The sequence below is a fragment of the Cervus canadensis genome, chromosome 6 (assembly GCF_019320065.1).
Source record: "Cervus canadensis isolate Bull #8, Minnesota chromosome 6, ASM1932006v1, whole genome shotgun sequence".
NCBI classification, from domain to species: Eukaryota; Metazoa; Chordata; class Mammalia; order Artiodactyla; family Cervidae; genus Cervus; species Cervus canadensis.
The window spans coordinates 15,256,989-15,277,319 of record NC_057391.1 but is presented as its reverse complement, the minus strand read 5'-3'; the positions used below and the strand labels follow the sequence as shown (position 1 = coordinate 15,277,319).

Here is a 20,331-nt window from a genome sequence, read left to right as displayed (position 1 = left end):
TCGCTAGGTGCTGCCCTGCTGTTTGTGTCCTTTGAAGCTAAAGAAAACTGGTGTTGAATTCATACTGAGAGGTTTTCTCTAGAATTTTTTAAGTTCAGGTGTAATTGACGTTTGTTTAAGGTATACAGCATGATAGATACTTGTTTATATTGGGAAGTGACCATCCTAAGTCTAGTTAACATCTATCACTATATATAGACAACAGTTTTTTTTCTTGTGATAAGGTCTACTCTATAAGCAACTTTTAAATATGTGATACATTATTAACTGTAGTCACCATGCTGTACCTTACATCCCCATGACTGACTTATTTTATAATTGGAAATTTGTAGTTTTTGACTCCCCTTCACCAATTTCTCTCACTCCCCTCCCCCCAGTCCTCACCTGTCAACCACCTGTTTTCTGTATCTGTGAGCTTGTTTTGGGTTTTTTTGTGTTTGTTTTTTTAAGATTACACATATAATGAGATCATATGGTATTTGTCTTTCTCTGTCAGACATGTCATTAAGCATACTGCTCTCACGGTCCATTTATGTTGTCTCAAATGGCAAGAGTTTATTCTTTTTTAAGCCGAATAGTGTTACATCACATTTTCTTTATCCATTGACGCATTGGATGTTGTAAATAATGCTGCAGAGAACATGGTGATGCAGGTATCTTTTCAAGTTACTGTTTTTCATTGTCTTCAAGTAAAAACCCAGAAGTAGAATTTCTGAATCTTATACTAATTTTAATTTCTGGAGGAAGCTCCATACTCTTTTTCCATAGTGCCTGCACCAGTTTACATTGCCACCAACAGTACATCAGGGTTCCCATTTCTCCACATCTTCACCAACATTTATTAACACTTGTTAATGATAGACATTCCTAACAGGTGTGAGTTGTGGTTTTTTGTTTCCCTGATGATTAGTGATGGCGAGCACCTTTTCCAGTACCTGTTTGGCCATCTGTATGTCTTCTTTGGAAAAAACCTCTATTCAGATCTGCCCGTTTTTAAAATTCAGTTGTTTGGGGGCTTTTTTGTTACTGAGTTGTGTGAATTTTTAGTATGTTTTGGAAATTAACTCTTTACCAGACACATGATTTGCAAGTATATTTTCCCATTCAGTAGGTTGCCTTTTCATTTTGTTGATGGTTTCACTTTCTGTGCAGAAGATTTTTAGTTTGATGATGTTCAGTTGCTAAGTTGTGTCCAACTCTTTGCTACCCCATGAACTGCAGCACTCCAGGCTCCTCTGTCCTCCACTATCCTGGAATTTGCTCAAATTCATGTCCATTGAGCCAGTGATGCCATCTAACCATCCTCTGCCGTCCCCTTCCCTTTTCCCTTCAGTCTCCTCCTCCACCTGTAAATGACAAATAATACCTTTACAGGGTATCAGAGACTGAGCACCCAATTAACTACAGCTGTTCTTCCTAACTATTTAGAACTGTTTAAGCAAAACCTCAATTACTGATGCATTTCCCTTTCAGAGACTTACTGGATTCAACATACTCTTACTTCAGACAAATTCTACTACCCCACATTCCCATATCCTAGTAAAAGCTTCCTGTTAAGATCTATTTCATGGGAATTCTAGCGTTTCCACAGTTAGAGACCTCGGTTCAATCCCTGATTGGGGAACTAAGATCGCAAACGGCGTAGTGAGGCAAAAAAAAAAAGGTATTTCAAAAGACTAAGCAGTGTGACATTTAAAAAAATTAAAAATAGTTAAGAAATAGAGTAGCATCTATTGAGAGAGGTACTCAGAAGCATTCTCGAAACAAATACATGACCTTGCTTACAAATAGTGGATTTTGTCTTTTCCCCTAACCTTTGGATCTGCTTTTTGTTGGGAATAATATCACACCTTCACTATTAATAAAAAAAAAATATATATGGGGTGGGAAGGAGTTTCAAGAGAAAGGGGACATATGTAGACCTATGTCTGATTCATGTTGATGGATGGCAGAAACCAACACAGTATTGTAAAGCAGTTATCCTTCAATTAAAATTAAACAAATTTTTAAAAAACAGATAAACTATCATTTTGTAACAGAGCAAGATGAGCAGAGTCCTTAGCAGGTAGCCATTGCTGTGCGCTTTATTCTGCCCCCTGTTACTGGGGGACAGGCCTTGCTCAGCCGTCGCTCCAGCGCCTCACTGGGCCACGCCCACGAGCCGTCGCTCCGGCGCCTCACTGGGCCACGCCCACGAGCCGTCGCTCCGGCGCCTCACTGGGCCACGCCCACGAGCTGTCGCTCCGGTGCCTCGCTGGGCCACGCCCACGGGCAGCCGGCTGTTGGTGAGCGGCTGCCGGTGTCCTGCTCAGCTCTTGGTCAGCGCCGCAGTGGGCCCTGCTCGCAAGTAACTGTTGGTGGGGGACCACTAGGGAACCGATTTAGCCGAGGGTGGGTGGTGTGGTGGTCATCAGGTGGAGAGTGAGTGAAGAGGCAGATCCAGGCCTTCTCCTAGAGGCCCTCCAGCGCACCCAGCCTTGGGCCACCAGGTGAGCTGGAGGCCCAGGGAACAGACTGGGGACTACGTCCTGCAGAACTCCAGAGCTCTCGCTAAGGGCCTCCACTAGCCGTGGCCCAGACCTTGAGGAGCAGTGAACCTCTCCCCCAAGCCTGTCTCTGTGACCTTCTAGCAGTGGCCGTCTGCCTGGGTTGCAGATCCGTGAGACCTGGTGTCCCCATTTGGGCAGCCTGAGGAGACTGGGCCAGTGTGGGTTGGGTGAACTCAGGGACCACAGCTGGGCAGGATGTGGGAACCTGGCCCTGAAGGAGCTGCCAGCTGAGATCTGCCTCCTCTTAGGCAGGATGGGACCTTGGTGGGTCAAAGTTGTGCCTTGGACTTTGCCCTTTCTGGTCAGGACAGAGAATAACATTCATCTGATAGAGATTTACAGGAACATCGTTACCTGACCATGACCAGACTTCAAGAGCAAAGGATCGGACACCAGGAAGTTTGCAGCAACTAGCCAGGCCCCTCCCTCACCTTTTGCTTTGAAAGGGGCTTGCTGAATAAAGGGGCTTGCTGAAAGCTTCCAGGAACTTTGGGGTTCTTAGGGCATAAGGCACCCATCTCCTTGTGTGAATCTGTAATAAACTTTTCTCTGTTCCAGACTCTAACTAGTTTGGGTGTTGGTTGGCCTCACTGTGTGTCGTGTACACAAACTTGAGATTTGGTAAAAAAATTTTATTAAAAAAAAATCAGCCTCCAAAAAAACAAAAAGACAAAAAATGTATGTTCACTCAGCTAAGGATGCCTGTTTCTTTTTTTTTTTTTTTTTATTAATTGGAGGCTAATTACTTCACAACATTTCAGTGGGTTTTGTCATACATTGATATGAATCAGCCATAGAGTTACACGTATTCCCCATCCCGATCCCCCCTCCCACCTCCCTCTCCACCCGGTTCCTCTGGGTCTTCCCAGTGCACCAGACCCGAGCACTTGTCTCATGCATCCCACCTGGGCTGGTGATCTGTTTCACCATAGATAATATACATGCTGTTCTTTCGAAACATCCCACCCTCACCCTGCTCCCACAGAGTTCAAAAGTCTGTTCTGTACTTCTGTGTCTCTTTTTCTGTTTTGCATATAGGGTTATCGCTACCATCTTTCTAAATTCCATATATATGTGTTAGTATGCTGTAATGTTCTTTATCTTTCTGGCTTACTTCACTCTGTATAATAGGCTCCAGTTTCATCCATCTCATTAGAACTGATTCAAATGAATTCTTTTTAATGGCTGAGTAATATTCCATGGTGTATATGTACCACAGCTTCCTTATCCATTCGTCTGCTGATGGGCATCTAGGTTGCTTCCATGTCCTGGCTATTATAAACAGTGCTGCGATGAACATTGGGGTGCACGTGTCTCTTTCAGATCTGGTTTCCTCAGTGTGTATGCCCAGAAGTGGGATTGCTGGGTCATATGGCAGTTCTATTTCCAGTTTTTTAAGAAATCTCCACACTGTTCTCCATAGCGGCTGTACTAGTTTGCATTCCCACCAACAGTGTAAGAGGGTTCCCTTTTCTCCACACCCTCTCCAGCATTTATTGCTTGTAGACTTTTGGATAGCAGCCATCCTGACTGGCATGTAATGGTACCTCATTGTGGTTTTGATTTGCATTTCTCTGATAATGAGTGATGTTGAGCATCTTTTCATGTGTTTGTTAGCCATCTGTATGTCTTCTTTGGAGAAATGTCTGTTTAGTTCTTTGGCCCATTTTTTGATTGGGTCATTTATTTTTCTGGAATTGAGCTGCAGGAGTTGCTTGTATATTTTTGAGATTAATCCTTTGTCTGTTTCTTCATTTGCTATTATTTTCTCCCAATCTGAGGGCTGTCTTTTCACCTTACTTATAGTTTCCTTTGTTGTGCAAAAGCTTTTAAGTTTCATTAGGTCCCATTTGTTTAGTTTTGCTTTTATTTCCAATATTCTGGGAGGTGGGTCACAGAGGATCTTGCTGTGATTTATGTTGGAGAGTGTTTTGCCTATGTTCTCCTCTAGGAGTTTTATAGTTTCTGGTCTTACATTTAGATCGTTAATCCATTTTGAGTTTATTTTTGTGTATGGTGTTAGAAAGTGTTCTAGTTTCATTCTTTTACAAGTGGTTCTCTCACGCCTCTCCGACTGCCGGCGATGGCCGGGTATGGGCCCGATGCTCCAGCGCCATCCATTTTCAGGGCTAGTTGATTCGACAGGTGAGTTGTTACACACTCCTTAGCGGATTCCGACTTCCATGGCCACCGTCCTGCTAGGATGGCTGTTTCATCATGATGTTCCATAGTACCATTTCTGATTTTGTCCCAAAACCATGTTTTTTGTTGAAATGTCTAAAAGAGCATAGTTAATACATGGATACTCTGGGCTTCCCAGGTGGCACGAGTGGGAGACAACCTGCCTACGGTGCAGGAGACCTGGGTTCGATTCCTGGGTGGGAAAGATCGCCTGGAGGAGGACATGGCAACCCACTCCAGTATTCTTGCTGGAGAACCCCATGGATAGAGGAGCCTGGCAGGCTGCGGTCCACAGGGTCACACAGAGTCAGACATGACTGAAGTGCTTTAGCACATATGGTTGTCAAGGAAATTCATTGAATTTGTCAGTTTGTGGCAAATTATTTTTATATTATCTAGTGCTTTTTTTTTTACAATTGCAAAAATCTACTTTTCATTTTTCATTGAAATACATTTGACATGTAACATTGTGTAAATTTAAGATATAAAACATCTTATAATGTATAATTAGATCATTTATGTATTGTAATGATTGCCATTGTAATAATAATTGGGCTTCCAAGGTGGCGCAGTGATAAAAGAATCTGCCTGCCAATGCAGGAGATGCAAGAGACGGGATCCATCCCTGGGTGGGGAAGATTTCCCTTTAGAAGGAAATGGCAACCCACTCCAGTATTCTTGCCTGGAAAATTCCATGGATAGAGGAGCCTGGCGGGCTGCAGTCCATGGGGCTGCAAAGAACCAGACACAACTGAGCACACATGGACGTAGTAATAATTAGCACCTGTATCACATTTCATAATTATTTCTTTTTACTAGTTGGAGTAATCAAGTTCTAGTCTCTTAGCAAGTTTGACATTTATGATACAGTGTGTGTGTGCTGCGCGCTCAGTCGTGTCCGACTCTTTACATCCCTATGAACTGTAGCCCACCAGACTCCTCTGTTCATGGGATTTCCCGGACAAGAATACTGGAATGGGCTGCCATTTCCTTCTCCAGGGGATCTTCCTGACCCAGGGATTGAACTTACGTCTCCTGCGTCCCCTGCATTGGCAGGTAAACTCTTTTTTTTTTCAATTTCTCCTTTACTTTTTTTTTTTTTCCCAGTGGGTTTTGTCATACATTGATATGAATCAGCCATAGATTTACACGTATTCCCCATCCCGATCTCCCCTCCCACCTCCCTCTCCACCCTGGCAGGTAAACTCTTTACCACTGAGCCACCTGGGAAGCTCCTTTGAGTACAGTACTGTTGTCTATATTCATTGTACTGTGCGTTATATCTCTAGGGCTTATGTATACTTGTTGCATGTAGTAAACTTAACATCTGTCAGGTCCTCCCACCTCCCATGCCCAAGTAACCACCATAACACGCTTGAGTTTTACAAGTTTGGATTCAGTCACTCAGTCACGTTTGACTCTTTGCAGCCCCATGGACTGCAGGACACCAGGCTTCCTTGTCCTTCACCAACTCCTGGACGTTGCTCAAACTCATGTCCATTGAGTCGATGATGCCATCCAACCATCTCATCCTCTGTCGTCCCTTTCTCCTCCTGCCTTCAATCTTCCCCAGCATCAGAGTGTTTTCTAGTGAGTCAGTTCTTTGCATCAGGTAGCCAAAGTATTGGAGCATTAGCATCAGTCCTTCCAGTGAGTATTCAGGACTGATTTCCTTTAGGATTGACTGGTTTGATCTCCTTTCAGTCCAGGGGACCCTCAAGAGTTTTCTCCAACACCACAGTTCAAAAGTATCAATTCTTCGGTGCTCAGCTTTCCTTATGGTCCAACTCTCACATCCACACATGACTACTGGAAAACCATAGCTTTGACTATTACAGACCTTTGTCAGCAAAGTAATGTCTCTGCTTTTTAATATACTGTCTAGGTTAGTCATAGCTTTTCTTCCAAGGAGCAAGCATCTTTTAATTTCATGGCTGCAGTCACCATCTGCAGTGATTTGGGAGCCCAAGAAAATAAAGTCTCTCACTGTTTCCATTGTTTCCCCATCTATTTGCTATGAAGTGATGGGACCAGATGCCATGATCTTAGTTTTTTATTGTTGAGTTTTAAGCCAGCTTTTCCACTCTCCTCTTTTACTCTCATCAAGAGGTTCTTTAGTTACTCTTCATTTTCTGCCATAAGGGTGGTGTCACCTGCATATCTGAGGTTGATATTTCTCCTAGCAGTCTTGATTCCAGCTTGTGCTTCATCCATCCTGGCATTTTGCATGATGTACTCTGTATAGGGTTAAATTAGCAGAGTGACAATATACAGCCTTGACGTACCCCTTTCCCAATTTGGAACCAGCCCATTGTTCCATGTCCGGTTCTAACGATTGCTTCTTGACCTGCACTCAGATTTCTCAGGGGGCAGGTCAGGTGGTCTGGTATTCCTGTCTCTTTAAGAATTTTCCACAGTTTGTTGTCAAAGGCTTTACCATAGTCAATGAAGCAGAATTAGATGTTTTTCTGGAATTCTCTTGCTTTTTCTATGATCCAGCAGATGTTGGCAGTTTGACCTCTGGTTCCTCTGCCTTTTCTAAATCCAGCTTGAACATCTGGAAGTTCCTGGTTCAAGTACTGTTGAAGCCTAGCTTGGAGAATTTTGAACATTACTTTGCTAGCATGTGAGATGAGTGCAATTGTGCGGTAGTTTGAGCATTCTTTGGCATTGCCTTTCTTTGGGACTGGTATGAAAACCTACATTTTCCAGTCCTGTGGCCACTGCTGAGTTTTCCAGATTTGCTAGCATATTGAGTGCAGCGTTTTCACAACACCATCTTTTAGGATTTGAAATAGCTCAGCTGGAATTCCATCACCTCCACTAGGTTTGTTCATAGTGATGCTTCCTAAGGCCCACTTAGCACTCCAGGTTGTCTGGTTCTAGGTAAGTGGTCACACCATCGTGGTTATCTGGGTCATTAAGATCTTTTTTGTATAGTTCTTCTGTGTATTCTTGCCACCTCTTCTTAATAACTTCTGCTTCTGTGAGGTCCATACAGTTTCTGTCCTTTATTGTGCCCATCTTTGCATGAAATGTTCCCTTGGTATCTCTAATTTTCTCAAAGAGATCTCTAGTCTTTCCCATTCTATTATTTTCCTCTCTTTCTATGCAATGTTTACTTAGGAAGGCTTTCTTATTTCTCCTTGCTATTCTTTGGAACACTGCATTCAGATGGGTATATAAGTTACATCAGACAGAACTTGTCTAACTTACTTAACAAAATGTGCTCAAGGTTTATCCATGTTGTCTCAAATGGCAGGATTTTATTCCTTGTTAATAGTTGAATAGTATTTCATCGTGATTATATATAACATGTTTTCTTTGTCCATTCATTGGTTGGTGGACTCTTGTCTTGCTATTGTAAATAATGCTGCAATGAACATGTGGGTTAGGTATCTTTTCAAGGTAGTATTTTCATTATATTCAGATAGATTTCTTTGTCTTACCTAATTATTCTAGCTAGGGCTTCCAATACTATATTGAATAAGAATAATGAGAGTAGACATCCTTGTCTTATTCCTGATCTTAGAAGAAAAGCTTTCTTTCTCCAGTGAAAGTATCTTAACTGTTTGTTATTCATGATCTTCATTATGTTTAGGTATGTTCCTTCTGCATCCAGTCTGCTAGGGTTTTTTATCATGAAAGGATGTTGTCTTTTGTCAAACAGCTTTTCTGCATCTACTGAGATGATCATGTGATTTTTATCTTTTATTAATGTGTATTAAATTTATTGATTTATGTATGTTGAACCATTCTTACATATGAGGCATAAATGCCACTTGGTCATGGTATACAATTCTTAAGGGTTCTTGAATGCAGTTTGCTGATTATTGAGATTTTCTACTCCTGTATTCATCAGGGATCCTGACCTGTCCTTTTCCTTTCTTGTGTCCTTATCTGGCTTTGGTTTCAGGTTAATGCTGGTCTAAGAGTTTGAGAAGGGTTGATGATGATGATTCTTCGGTAGAATTCTTCAGTGTAGCCATCTTGTCCTCTGGTTTTCTCTGTGAGGTTATTATTGGCATGCTCATATTGTCTGTTTCTTCCTGGTTCAGCCCCCTGTTTAAAATTTAGGTTTTATATTGGAGTGTAGTTGTTTAAGGATGTCGTGCTAGTTCCAGGTGTCCTGCAAAGTGGTTCAGTTCTGCATATACATGTATCTGTTGTTTTTCAGATTCTTTTCCCATTTAGATTATCACAGAGTATTGACCAGATTTCCCTGTGCTATACACAGTAGGTCTTTGTTGGTTATCTATTTTAAATATAGAAGTGTGTATGTCAGTCCCAAACTCCCAATTTATCCCTCCCCTTTGGTAACCATAAATTTGTTTTCCAGTCTGTGAGTCTGTTTGTTTTGTAAATGGGTTCATTTCTATAATTTTTTTTTTTGCTTCTACCTATAAGTAACAATGCATTTGGAGTGACTATTGATAAGGACACACTATTGCTATCTTGTCACTCGCCTTGTTTTTTTTATCTTTTTCCTGTTTCTACCTTTGTAAAGTGGTAGTTTTCCTTAGTGGCTTGCTCAGTCTACTCCTCATTTTTTCTTTGTTTCTCGCCTCTGTTATTTTGCTTTGTGGTGTTGGTAGTTGTTGAGTCACCAAGTCCTGTCCCAACTCTCTGTGACCCCATGGGTTGCAGCACACCAGCCGCCTCTGTCCTCAACCATCTCCCGGAGTTTGCTCAAACTCACGTCCATTGCGTCCAGTGATGTTGTCTAACCATCTCATCCTCTGCCACCCCCTTCCCCTTTTGCCTTCAATCTTCCCCAGCATCAGGGTCTTTTCCAGAGTTAGCGCTTCACATCAGGTGGCCAAAGTATTGGGGCTTCAGCATGTCTTTCCAATGAATATTCAGGGTGATTTCTTTTAGAATGGACTATTTTGATATCCTTGCTGTCTAAGGAACTCTCAAGAGTCTTCTCCAAGTTTGAAAGCATCAGTTCTTCGGCGCTCAGCCTTCTTCATGGTCCAACTCTCACATCCACACATGACTACTGGACAAACCGTGCTTTGACTATGAGGACCTTTGTTGGCAAAGTGATGTCTCTTTTTAATATGCTGTCTAGGTTTGTCATAACTTTTCTTCCAAGGAGCAGGCATCTCTTAATTTCATGGCTACAGTCACCATCTGCAATGGTTTTGGAGCCCAAGAAGATAAAAATTGTTACTGCTTCCACTTTTCCCCTTCTATTTGCCATAAAGTGATGGGACCAGATGCCATGATCTTAGTTTTTTGTATGTTGAGTTTCAAGCCAGGTTTTTCACTCACCTCTTACGTTGTAGCTTTCATAATACACCTCATAAGTAAAATAGTCCTTTTCATGTTGATAGCATCTTGTTTTCATTCTCCTGTAATGGTTCAACCCTTTTTACACCTCCCCTTTTATACTTTTGATGTCACAGTTTGCCTCTTTTTATGTGTACTTTCATTTGTTTCTGTGTCACTAGTTAGCATCATTTTATTTCAACTTAAGAACTCCTTTTAGCATTTCCTGTAAAGCAGGTTTTGTGTGTTTGGGAAAGCTTTTATTTCTCCTTCATAACTGAAGGTCAGCTTGGCTGGATAAAGTATTCTTGGCCGGCCATATTTATCTTCCACAGTTTGAATATGTCATTCCACTTTGTCCTGGCCTGTAGAATTTCTGCTGGGAAATCCACTGATAGCCTTGCAAGCATTCATTTGTAAGTTACTTTTTCTCCCCACTGTTGCCTTTATTATTATTTTTTTTAATGACTTTTGATGTAATTGGAGGTCTTTTGGCATTGAGATAATGGGGTGTCCTATTGGGCTTTTAGGTCGTTTCCTCCCTGGCTTGGGAAAGTCTCGGCTATTTCTTTAAATACACACTCTCTGCTGCTCCCCTCTCCCTTTCTGCTCCTTTGGATAGACCATTATTCTCACTCACATTTGTTTTTCTCATCTCATCACGTATGCGAATTCTCTTAGGTTTTCTTCACTTTTTAAGAATCAAGTTGCTAATTCTCTCCCAGATTTCATCTGCCTGACTCCCTAAGCTTTCTACATATTCTTGATCTCATTCGTTGAATTCTTCAGCTGAAGAATTTGGTTCATTTTGAAAATTCAATATATTTGGTAAATAACATCTATATTTGGTAAATGACTGCCTAAGCGTCCTTGTACCTTCATCACAGCTGTTGCTAATTTTTATCAGATCACAGTATTCTGTGCCTGTGGATTCAGTTGCTGAAGAATTATTAGTTTTTCTCTTTGGGATACCATGTCACCGTGATTTTTCCGTTTGGTAAAATGTGCCTCTGCCACCGAGTTTGAAGTAGCACACTTCTTACTAGTTGTTAGATGTTCCAGTTCAACACTGACTGTTAGAAGCCTTTCTTTTGTTCTCCACAAGGTGGCGGCATAGCTCAATTTTTGGTTTCTCTACCTGAGCTGGTTCTAGGGCCATGCTGGGCAGAGCCTGTTAAAAAAGTCAGCCTAGAAAAAGCAGGCGGCAGGGTGGGGCACGTGTGGGCTTAGCCCCTGTGGCTGTCCACAGCAGGCGGGGACCCTCCACTGCGGCAAGCCCCGCAGAGGGCCGTGCACAGACCTCCGGCTGAAACCCGAGGCAGACAGAAGGGAGTGAGATGCTTCGGTGCCCTTTGTTCTCGTCTCCTCAGCCCACTCCCACTAGTGGCTCCTGAGGAATTAGTGCTGCTGCCGAGAAACGGGTTTCTCCCGCTCTGCCCAGCCAGGCAGCCACTTTAAGACCTCCAGGGAGGCGGCCGTAGTCACTGGCAGAGGAAGCCTCTTCGGCCTCCAAACTGGTTCCTGTCCCCCCCACCCTGTGTGGCTCCCCACGGACGCGCTCCCCGGCCCCTCCCCAGCAGGTAGGGTGAAGCAGGCTCACAACTCTGGGGACCGCGGTCCTGCTAAGGTCTCCCCACCTGCGTTCTTTTCGGTAGAAGTCTTTTGCATGTTGCGGTGTAGTGTCCAGAGAAACTTTTGTTCAGTTATGACTGACTCGCGATCGGACCCAGGGCCCCTGCATTGCAGGCAGCCTACTGTCTGAGCCACCACGGAAGTCCGTGAACAGTTAGTTGTAACTAAAAGGAGAAAAGGAGCAGCTCACACTGCCATCGCGCCATCGCCTGCTCCTCTACTTTTCATCTGCACATGTCAGTTAGGTATGATACCAGTAATTTAAAATTTCCATACCTGGAGATTGAGTGCTATTCTTGAGACCCTAAGTTAGTTGAATGAAGTAAAAGGAGGATTCCAGGTCAAACACAGTTTATGTACGAAGGATGGCCTGTGGACCGCAGTACACCAGCGGGTTGTGTGGGCTGGGAGGGTATTCCTGGTTTTCAGCAGAGTAAATAGTCCCTTTCAAACCTGTTTCTTGGCATGCTGAAACAAGTATCCTCAGCATGGTGACAGCAGTTTCTAGTGCTTTTGTTTAATTCCTCCCACAAATGATTGCCAGCTAAATGAAAAGCATGGTGCTAGGTTCTGAGAGTATGTGTTAAATTACCATCACATAGCCTTGTATTTCTTAGTGCTTTTATTTCATTTCTTTTGACATATCTAAATGTCAGAAAGTACATACATACAAAACTCCAGACCCCTTCCTAAACTGGTTTTAGTATCGGCGAGTCTCTGACGTCTCAGGCTGAGCTGTCCGATATGTGTCTAAAGTGCATCCTTGCAGCTAATCAGTAGCAGCCTTTGTTTTGTCTATAAATCCTTAAGAAATACTCAGACAACAGGTGGAAAAGTCACCATAAAAAGCAAAGCGTGATCTAGATATATTTTTCCTTAATCATCCAAGACAGACACATGCATGAATTAGTTTATAAGTATATAAGTATACAAGAAATATACAAAAAAAAGCAATATAAAAAAGTTCATACAGCAACGAGAAAGAGGGGTCTTTCTCTGCTATTAATATTAAATATGGCAAAGGTGTATAATATAAAAAGTTTGTAGAATCCTAGATATCTTTGGAGCCACAGGGGAGAATCCCTGATGGAGGCCAGTGTGTGATGACATATGAGGTCTGTGATTTTCAACAAAGCTGGAGTTTTACAAGTTTTCAGAAGGCACTGCTTTGGAGAAATCACCAACACAAATGATGAAAATGTTCTTTTGTTATTGAAACTGTCAATTCATGGCTTCTTGCGCCTAAAATGAAAACCAGCATTTAGTGTTGAATTTTGCAATGAATACTCTAGGAGGGCTTTTTGCGAGAATTCCTGTTTTATCATGGGAAAAGTTAAAGTCCTTCTAAGAAAGCAAATAAAATATGCTTATGTAGTATTTAATTAGACTTCCCATCTTTATCTTGTTACACTGATTTTCCAGATTGCCTAAGGAGTACATACGTATGTCAGAAATGGACACATGGACCTGTATAGTTAGATATTCGAAAAAAGGGGGCTTAAAATTGTAAAAGAATGGGCCAGACTCTGGGGTGTGTCTTTCCCTACCACAAATTTCACCATTCCATTTTATTTTAATGAACACTTCTTGCTATAACAAGAGGGAGATTAGGAAAGAATGAATTATGTGAGGAGCTGTCACCCCTGACCCCAGCCTCCCCTCCTTACAGGTGATCTCCCTTAGGCCTCTGAAAGCTTTATTAGCACTCGGCAAATTAGGAACAAGAGTGAGTGTTCTTACAGCTCTAATTGCTCTCATCCAACCCCCCAGGGGTCTCAGCACTGTTACTGCCTACTATAGTCTGCCAGTAAGGCCAGGATATTCCAGAGGGTAAAGAGAAACCACAGAGATCCTCTTTAAAAAAAAAAAAAGGTGGATGTAGGGACAAGGGGGGTGGGGAGGGAAGACAGAGAAAGACCACACTTGGTCAGTACTCACTTGGGTTGTGCGTGGTGCTGGTACCCAGGCCCCAGCTGAGAGCCTGCTCTCATCTCTACAGCCACGGAGCACTGGGGAGAAAACCACAGAGAGGAAAGCTGTGAGGCACAAGGGTCTTTAGAGACCATCCAGGTAATCTCATTTTCTATCAGAAAGACTTCTTGAGAAAGTTAGTGGTAAAGGCTGGAGCCTGGCCCCCACCGTCCCACACTCTTTATTCGAATCTGTCCCCAGGAATAACAGTTCTGCTCCTGAGAGGACAGACCAGCTTGATGGACATTCTTGTTCTTCTAGGGTGATGCTGTCTTCCTTGATTCTTGGGCACAGTCCCACTACACTAAAAACAGGGGCTTCAAACTGAAGAGCTCCATCAGTAAGACCAGAGCAGAAATACAAATACCTCCTGTGACTTGGCTCCAGGCGGCACTGGCCACTTGAGATCAGACTTTGGCTGTTTGTTTCAAAGAGCATGAAAAGGTATAGCTGCGGGGCTTAATATGTGACAGCCCTACAAACATTTAACTCCTACCCTTGTTTCTACATCCGTCCATTCAGACTCCGTTCCATCTGGTTGGGCAGGTGCTACTGTGGATGATCTTCGTTTTCGGCTACAGAAAAAGGGAACAACGCAACAGTTATTTTTTACATCTAAGAACAGGAAAAATATTAGAAATAGAGAAATACCATATATACTCCTTCAGAGAATTAATGACACGTTTTTACAGGCTAGTCTGTTCCTCAAGAATGAGCAGCTAAGAAAATTACAGCCCTCTAAAGAAAGCATTTGATGATCACTCACCTAGTTGGTGATTCTTGTTTTAACGTCTCTATTTCCGTAAACTGGACGGATTGTCCTCCACCCCTTGTTTTATAAACATCACCCTACAGCCAGGAGAAAAGATCACCATTACACTTTTATACATCCAAATGATATACATACATATATATTTCAAACTGATTTTAAGATTTTCATGAAAACTCCCATCCACAAAACCAGATGGTGCTTGGACTGCTGGGTCTATACCTTAAAATACTTTAAAGATTTGTGTACATAGAAGTCCAATGCAGTGTAATTAACAGCATTCTTATTTGCAGAAAATAACATTCCTTTTTATTCAACCAGTAATTTAAAAACTACACTAAAGATCAAGCAATCTAGCAAATTTCTAAATGTTCTAAAGGCAATATACTTTCCTCTTTGGATGTTCCCCTTCTCTCATACACAAGTGACAGTACAATCTTTTTTATTTTTTTGGCCGTTAGGTACAGCTCGTGAGATCTTAGTTCCCAGACCAGGAATTGAACCTGGGTCCTTGGCAGTGACAGCACAGAGTCCTAACCACTGGACTGCCAAGGAATTCCCTCGAATGACAGTACTCTTAAGCAACGGCAGGAGTTCTTTGTTTGATTTAAAACAAAATGCACATTAATTAAAAGTATGTATCTGGAGTTCCTCTAACAGATTTAGTTCGAATTTAACAGATTTTAACCCAAGGAGTAACTTGAGTTTTCTAACAAACAAAAAGGTTTTATCAAATACCCATTTATCTTCTAGTTGACACTGCCTATGTGTCATCAAAGGAACAGAAGAGTAAATGGTTTTTTGTTTTTTGCATATTTCCTTCTCTTGTGTAAATTTTTTACCTTAATTAGCTTAGTTTCAATCTCCCCATCGGAGGCTAGTTCCTGGTGTGTCAGCATGTACTTCTCACACTTAGCTAGTGCCTTTTCATTTGCAACAGACACAGTGATGGCACGGGGGACATGTGGCTGCATGACTGTCTCAGTTTGCAGGTTAGTGGCAGGCTTATGATCTACCCATCTGTCTCCCGCAGAGCGTGAGCGTCTGTGTCGCAGACGAATTGGTGGTACGTTCTGATCGGATTGAGAGAGGAATCAAGAGACAAGCATAACCCAGAATTAATCTGAGGGTACTGTTAGAAGTGCAGCAGTTTTGGCTACTTTAGTTGGTGACGGTATGAAAACAAATGCGTGAACCTTTTCAAAAGCTATGTTACTCAAGCAATTTAAATGTTCTCTTTGTATGTAAACACAAAACCAACAAACATCTTTAAACTCCAGTTTATGTATGTATTATATATTCTACTAGAGATCTTCCCTTTCAACAAAGAGTGGAAGGCAAAGTTCTGGTAAGGCTGCTAGTCTTTCCTGCATAGGTGGTGTTTAGGACAAATAATTCATTTTTGCATTCTTGATCAAAAACCAGTATTTGTTCCTGCTATTGTGAACTAATCTGTTAGGTCCACAACTATGTTAAAAGCTTCAAAAAGATCAATAAACGTCCTAAACATATCATAGGCCTCTAAACAAAAGTGAAAATACTCCTATTAAAAAAATACACCTCTCCCCCCAGCAAAAGCTGATGGAGCTGTATAGTACATACATGCTAAAAAACATAAGGTATTTTAAGAACCTTGTGTATAAAATGATTAGAAGAATGTAAATAAAGTACTTCTGCATACTTTAAAAAATCTCAAAATATAGCTTTATGAAAAATTCACAAACATCTCATAAAGGTTCCAAGAACCAGATAAAGAATACACTATCAAATCAGTCTCTATCATGCAATATAAAACTAGATACTTCCAGTAAAATGTTATATAAATTTAGGAAAGTTAAGTTTAGCACATTCAACCTAAGGGGGGGGTGGATCACATACAGAACATAGTTAATAGTTTCTTTGTAACTTTGCAAAGTTTTTGTTTGCAAAACTGAAAGCAAATGAAACGGTCTGTCACAGGCCAAATCCTTCCAAATGGGTCAAGTGTGGACACCTAATTTAAAATATGTATCTGGAGAACTGAGGCATTTCCCCTGTACAATTATAAGAAACAAATGCACCAGTGACAAAATCATGACACCGAAACATGGGCAACAGTGTTTGCCACTCAGGATACCCAAGCCTCACAACAAGCAGGAAATGTCCCATTCTTAAAACGGCTTAATGCTGAACAAGGAAGAAAGAGGTTCTCATGACCTACCATTTAGCAAAGGTGATAGTTTTCTCAAACACATTTAGCAATAGACATTGTGAAACAAACTTTGGAAGATGACTGTCCTTACACTCTACTGTCATTTATGAAATAAACATTTAAGTTTTCTTCCTCACTGAAGTATATAAATTGAGTCCACCTGACATAATTTTTGACCAACAAACCTAGATGTGTATTCTGCTGCACTTCTAAAAAGATTTTGATTTCAAATGAAGAAGTTAAAGGATCTCTAGTAAATTCTCTTAAATATCTCTTAGCCAAATTAGATACTACGTTAATGTTGACCAGGCATAAGTAGGCCTTGAATAGTTTTCAGTCTATAAATTTGCATGAAATAAGGACGATTTATTAGAGTTGATCAGAAAGACCAATCACCATATAATTTGCTCCCCAAAAAGGTTTAAAGCAAAATCTGCAAAGTAAAGAGCTTAAGCGACTTTAGACTTATCTATTGCCTTTAACCTTGTAATTCATCATCATCCCTTAATAATCAGGAATGCAGGCCACCTAAATGAAATATTTTCTATACCCTAAATTATACAATAAGAAAATCTAAAGCAAATATTTACTATAAGATTAAATTATTTAGAAGAAAAATTCTTAGATATATTAAAATTTTACTAAATGTAGATTCACAATATTAACTTTGTTAACTTAGATTCAGAGGAAAATTTTACCTTAATCTTTAAGAAGAAAATATAAACATGAATTTGTTTAAACAACCTTGAATGAGGCAGAGCCCTTCTAAGTTGAGACAAAGCCCTTGAGATTAACAGCGATTTATTGGCCATGTAAACCTTCCTTCAGCAGTTATAAAACAACTGGCCTGGGCGCCTCAAAAAATAGTATCATGAAAATAAAAAAAGGGGGAGGATGGACTACTTTATATTAAAAAGATTAAAGAGATAATAACCACATATAATGTATTCACCTTGATAGGACCAAGGTTTGAAAAACGAACAGCCATTACTGGGACACCACTGACTTGCTCAGGTGTGATGAAGATTGTGGTTATGTATGTAGGACACAAAGTCTATGGCTTACTGTCAAAGGCTGAAGGAGAAAAATATTTACATGTCTATTGTTTAAAATAAAAGTCCAGGAAAGCAGTTTTAAAAATGGAAATTAAAAAAAAGTAAAAAATCCAATTTGAGGAAGAAAAGCCAAAGAATGGAAAATGTGTTCTAAGACAGTCACTGATTTTGTGGATGCTCATCAGTTCATGCAGCTGAGGAGCACGTGTTCACTGAGCACAAGGCACTTTCTGTGCCAAATGCGGCTAGGCTTTTTTCAGATGAAGAGCTAGGCCTCAGTTTCAGGGTGATTTGATCTTTCGAACTAACAGAAAAATCAGACCTTGCTTATATTAGAGCTCACCCATCATTCCGGTGAACTTTCAGAACCGAGTTATAGAAACACACAACAGTAAAATCTATTGCTACAATGCTTTAAAGTGATAACTGGCACTAACCCTGCTGCAGCGATCCTCTTCTACTCCTATCTCATTTCTGAACGAAGGAACCACCTCCCTGCCTTCATTCCAGTACATCCCTCGCCTTCTGTCTGACACGATACAAGTTTTACTTTGTCCTGGCTCCTGCTGCCTACGCCTCGCAATAGATGTGACATTGAGAGGTGTGTTGTACGGAGGAATTTTCTGCTCCCATTCCGAAATACAGGAAGCTACAGAAATGCTGCTGCAAGAGTTAGAGCGCCTATGTAGCTGTTGACTCATGAGTTGCTGGCCGTTGGAAATCTGAGCAACATAGTTACTAGAAAGCTAAAAAAATTGAAGAGAAATTAATGAGCAGGAGTTGAAAAACTGAGAAACAATTCATTGCTTTGCTATAATTTTAGCTCATGAAGACATAATTCTTTTATAACTTTTTAAGACATAATTTTTGTACTGAATTACTAATTTTACACTAAATTTGTGTTTATACTAAATTTTTTAAGTATAAATAGAAATTTGAGAAATATAATAAATTTAAAACAAAAAATTTGATTCTCATAGAAATAGTCAGCTAATCTGAACAAATCTTCTCTATGACTATGAAGTTACTACACAACTAGAGACAACTTACAGGTACAGGTGATGGAGAAACAGATCTTTGGGTAACTTTTTCACGATCCCGCTCCCGAGAGGGTCTCTCTGGCTTTTCAGCTTTGGGCTCAGTAACGATCGCCTTCAGTTGTTTCAGTTTCTCGTCTTTCACCCAGAGTTTATTTTGCATCTCCAGCTGTTTGGCTGCCACTCGACGCTCCTGAAGGTTTATGAATGGCAATAAGTAGTCTAATTCAGTTACGCCAAACCAACTGCACCGGTTCACCTGAACGGTTTATTTCCTAAAGATGATAGTTCTTCATAACGCTAATTAATTTGCTGTGACTTGTAAGGGCAGAGGAAAGAAGTAAAAGGGACTGAGTAGTGGCCGCTGTTGCCACCACCACTAAAACGCTGTGTGTGTCTCATTCAGTCGTATCTGACTCTTCGAGACCCCACGAACTACAGCCTGCCAGGCTCCTCTGTCCATGAAATTCTCCAGGCAAGAATACTGGAGTGGGTTGCCATTCCGGATCCAGGGAATCTTCCCGATCCAGGGACTGAACCCAGATCTCCCGCATTGCAGGCAGATTCTTCACCATCTGAGCCACCAGGGACCCCAGTGCAAGCCATTCAGAATCCTGTAGTTAAGAAATCAGTCACCCACGAGATGGATACTGTAGGAATGACACTCACGCATTCTTTCTCCCACTTCATGGTTGTTTCTGTCACCATGCCTTGCAGCCTGGCTTCTAGTCTACGTTTGTCAGAAAACTGTCGCTGAAGTTTTTGATTCTGGGTTTCAAGCTCCTGTTGCAGATTGCGCTTATCTTCCTCATAGATGGTCGTTGTTTTCTCTAAAATCTCAACCTGGGAATGTAGACCATTATGGTCAACATTTGATGTGTAAACATTTCAAGTAGCTTTAAAATAATCTCTCTCTCTTTAAAATAATCTCTCTCATAATCTGCCTATGCAAGCATAGCTATGGAAAGAAGAATCATGAAGAAAACCTTTTCCTCTAAAATTTCATCTGAATGCCCATCTCTGTTCCTAGAAATGAGGACTTTTAAACAAGCTCCTCACTGAAAGATGAAATTTGATTTCATGTGAAAATTACTGTTCCCTAAAATTTTGTTTTTATAAAGGCCACTTTCAGAATGGAGAACACTGTATTGTTTGAGATTAGCTTCTGTTTAGAATGAATCATGTATCCCCTAAATTATCCTCAGTAGTAAGTCAAAAAGCAATTTATAATCAAAACTAAAACACCAGAACATTCTCATCAATTGGTAAGGTCTGTCTCAAAAAGAGTATTCTATCTACCCTTTTATTGCCATTCATTAATAGTTCCTCTGTATGGGGAATGGGATGAAGATTAGCAAATAACCAAGTGATAACTCCCAAGGAAGCAGCAGCTGCAGGTCCGTATAGTAGAACAGCTAAATCAGACCAGTGTTAAATGTCCAGCACATACATCCATTATAATAATCCCCAAACCAACCTTATATTCTAAAGTTTTGTTTTTCTTCTCCAGTCGTTCTATTTCCAGTTTCTGTCCTGAGATCACCTTTTCTTTTTCATTTAGTTTTCCTTGAATATAGTTTTCTTTATTTAAAACAGCATTGTCAAATTCTTGCAACAAAGCCTTAAAATTAATAGCTGAAACAAAAGCATGCAGGCCAAGTTTACTCCAATT

At 40.9% G+C, this 20,331-nt stretch overlaps 1 protein-coding gene across 5 annotated transcripts in view; it reads right to left on the bottom strand.

Moving 5' to 3' along the window:
• Positions 1 to 12,243: 12,243 nt before the first annotated feature.
• Positions 12,244 to 20,331, bottom strand: part of KIF23 (kinesin family member 23) — a 41,534-nt gene continuing 33,446 nt past the window's right edge. For 2 of the 5 annotated variants that reach the window (XM_043470920.1, XM_043470921.1), the window contains 9 exons: positions 20,137 to 20,294; positions 19,329 to 19,502; positions 18,673 to 18,852; positions 18,060 to 18,368; positions 15,219 to 15,449; positions 14,374 to 14,456; positions 14,104 to 14,182; positions 13,575 to 13,645; positions 12,244 to 12,878 (listed from right to left, as the gene is read on the bottom strand). In XM_043470920.1, the coding sequence (XP_043326855.1) occupies positions 12,863 to 12,878; positions 13,575 to 13,645; positions 14,104 to 14,182; positions 14,374 to 14,456; positions 15,219 to 15,449; positions 18,060 to 18,368; positions 18,673 to 18,852; positions 19,329 to 19,502; positions 20,137 to 20,294 (1,301 nt within the window). In that variant the 3' untranslated portion in view covers positions 12,244 to 12,862. The remainder of the gene's footprint in view (positions 12,879 to 13,574; positions 13,646 to 14,103; positions 14,183 to 14,373; positions 14,457 to 15,218; positions 15,450 to 18,059; positions 18,369 to 18,672; positions 18,853 to 19,328; positions 19,503 to 20,136; positions 20,295 to 20,331) is intronic. The other 3 variants (XM_043470922.1, XM_043470923.1, XM_043470924.1) reach the window with 2 other exon arrangements.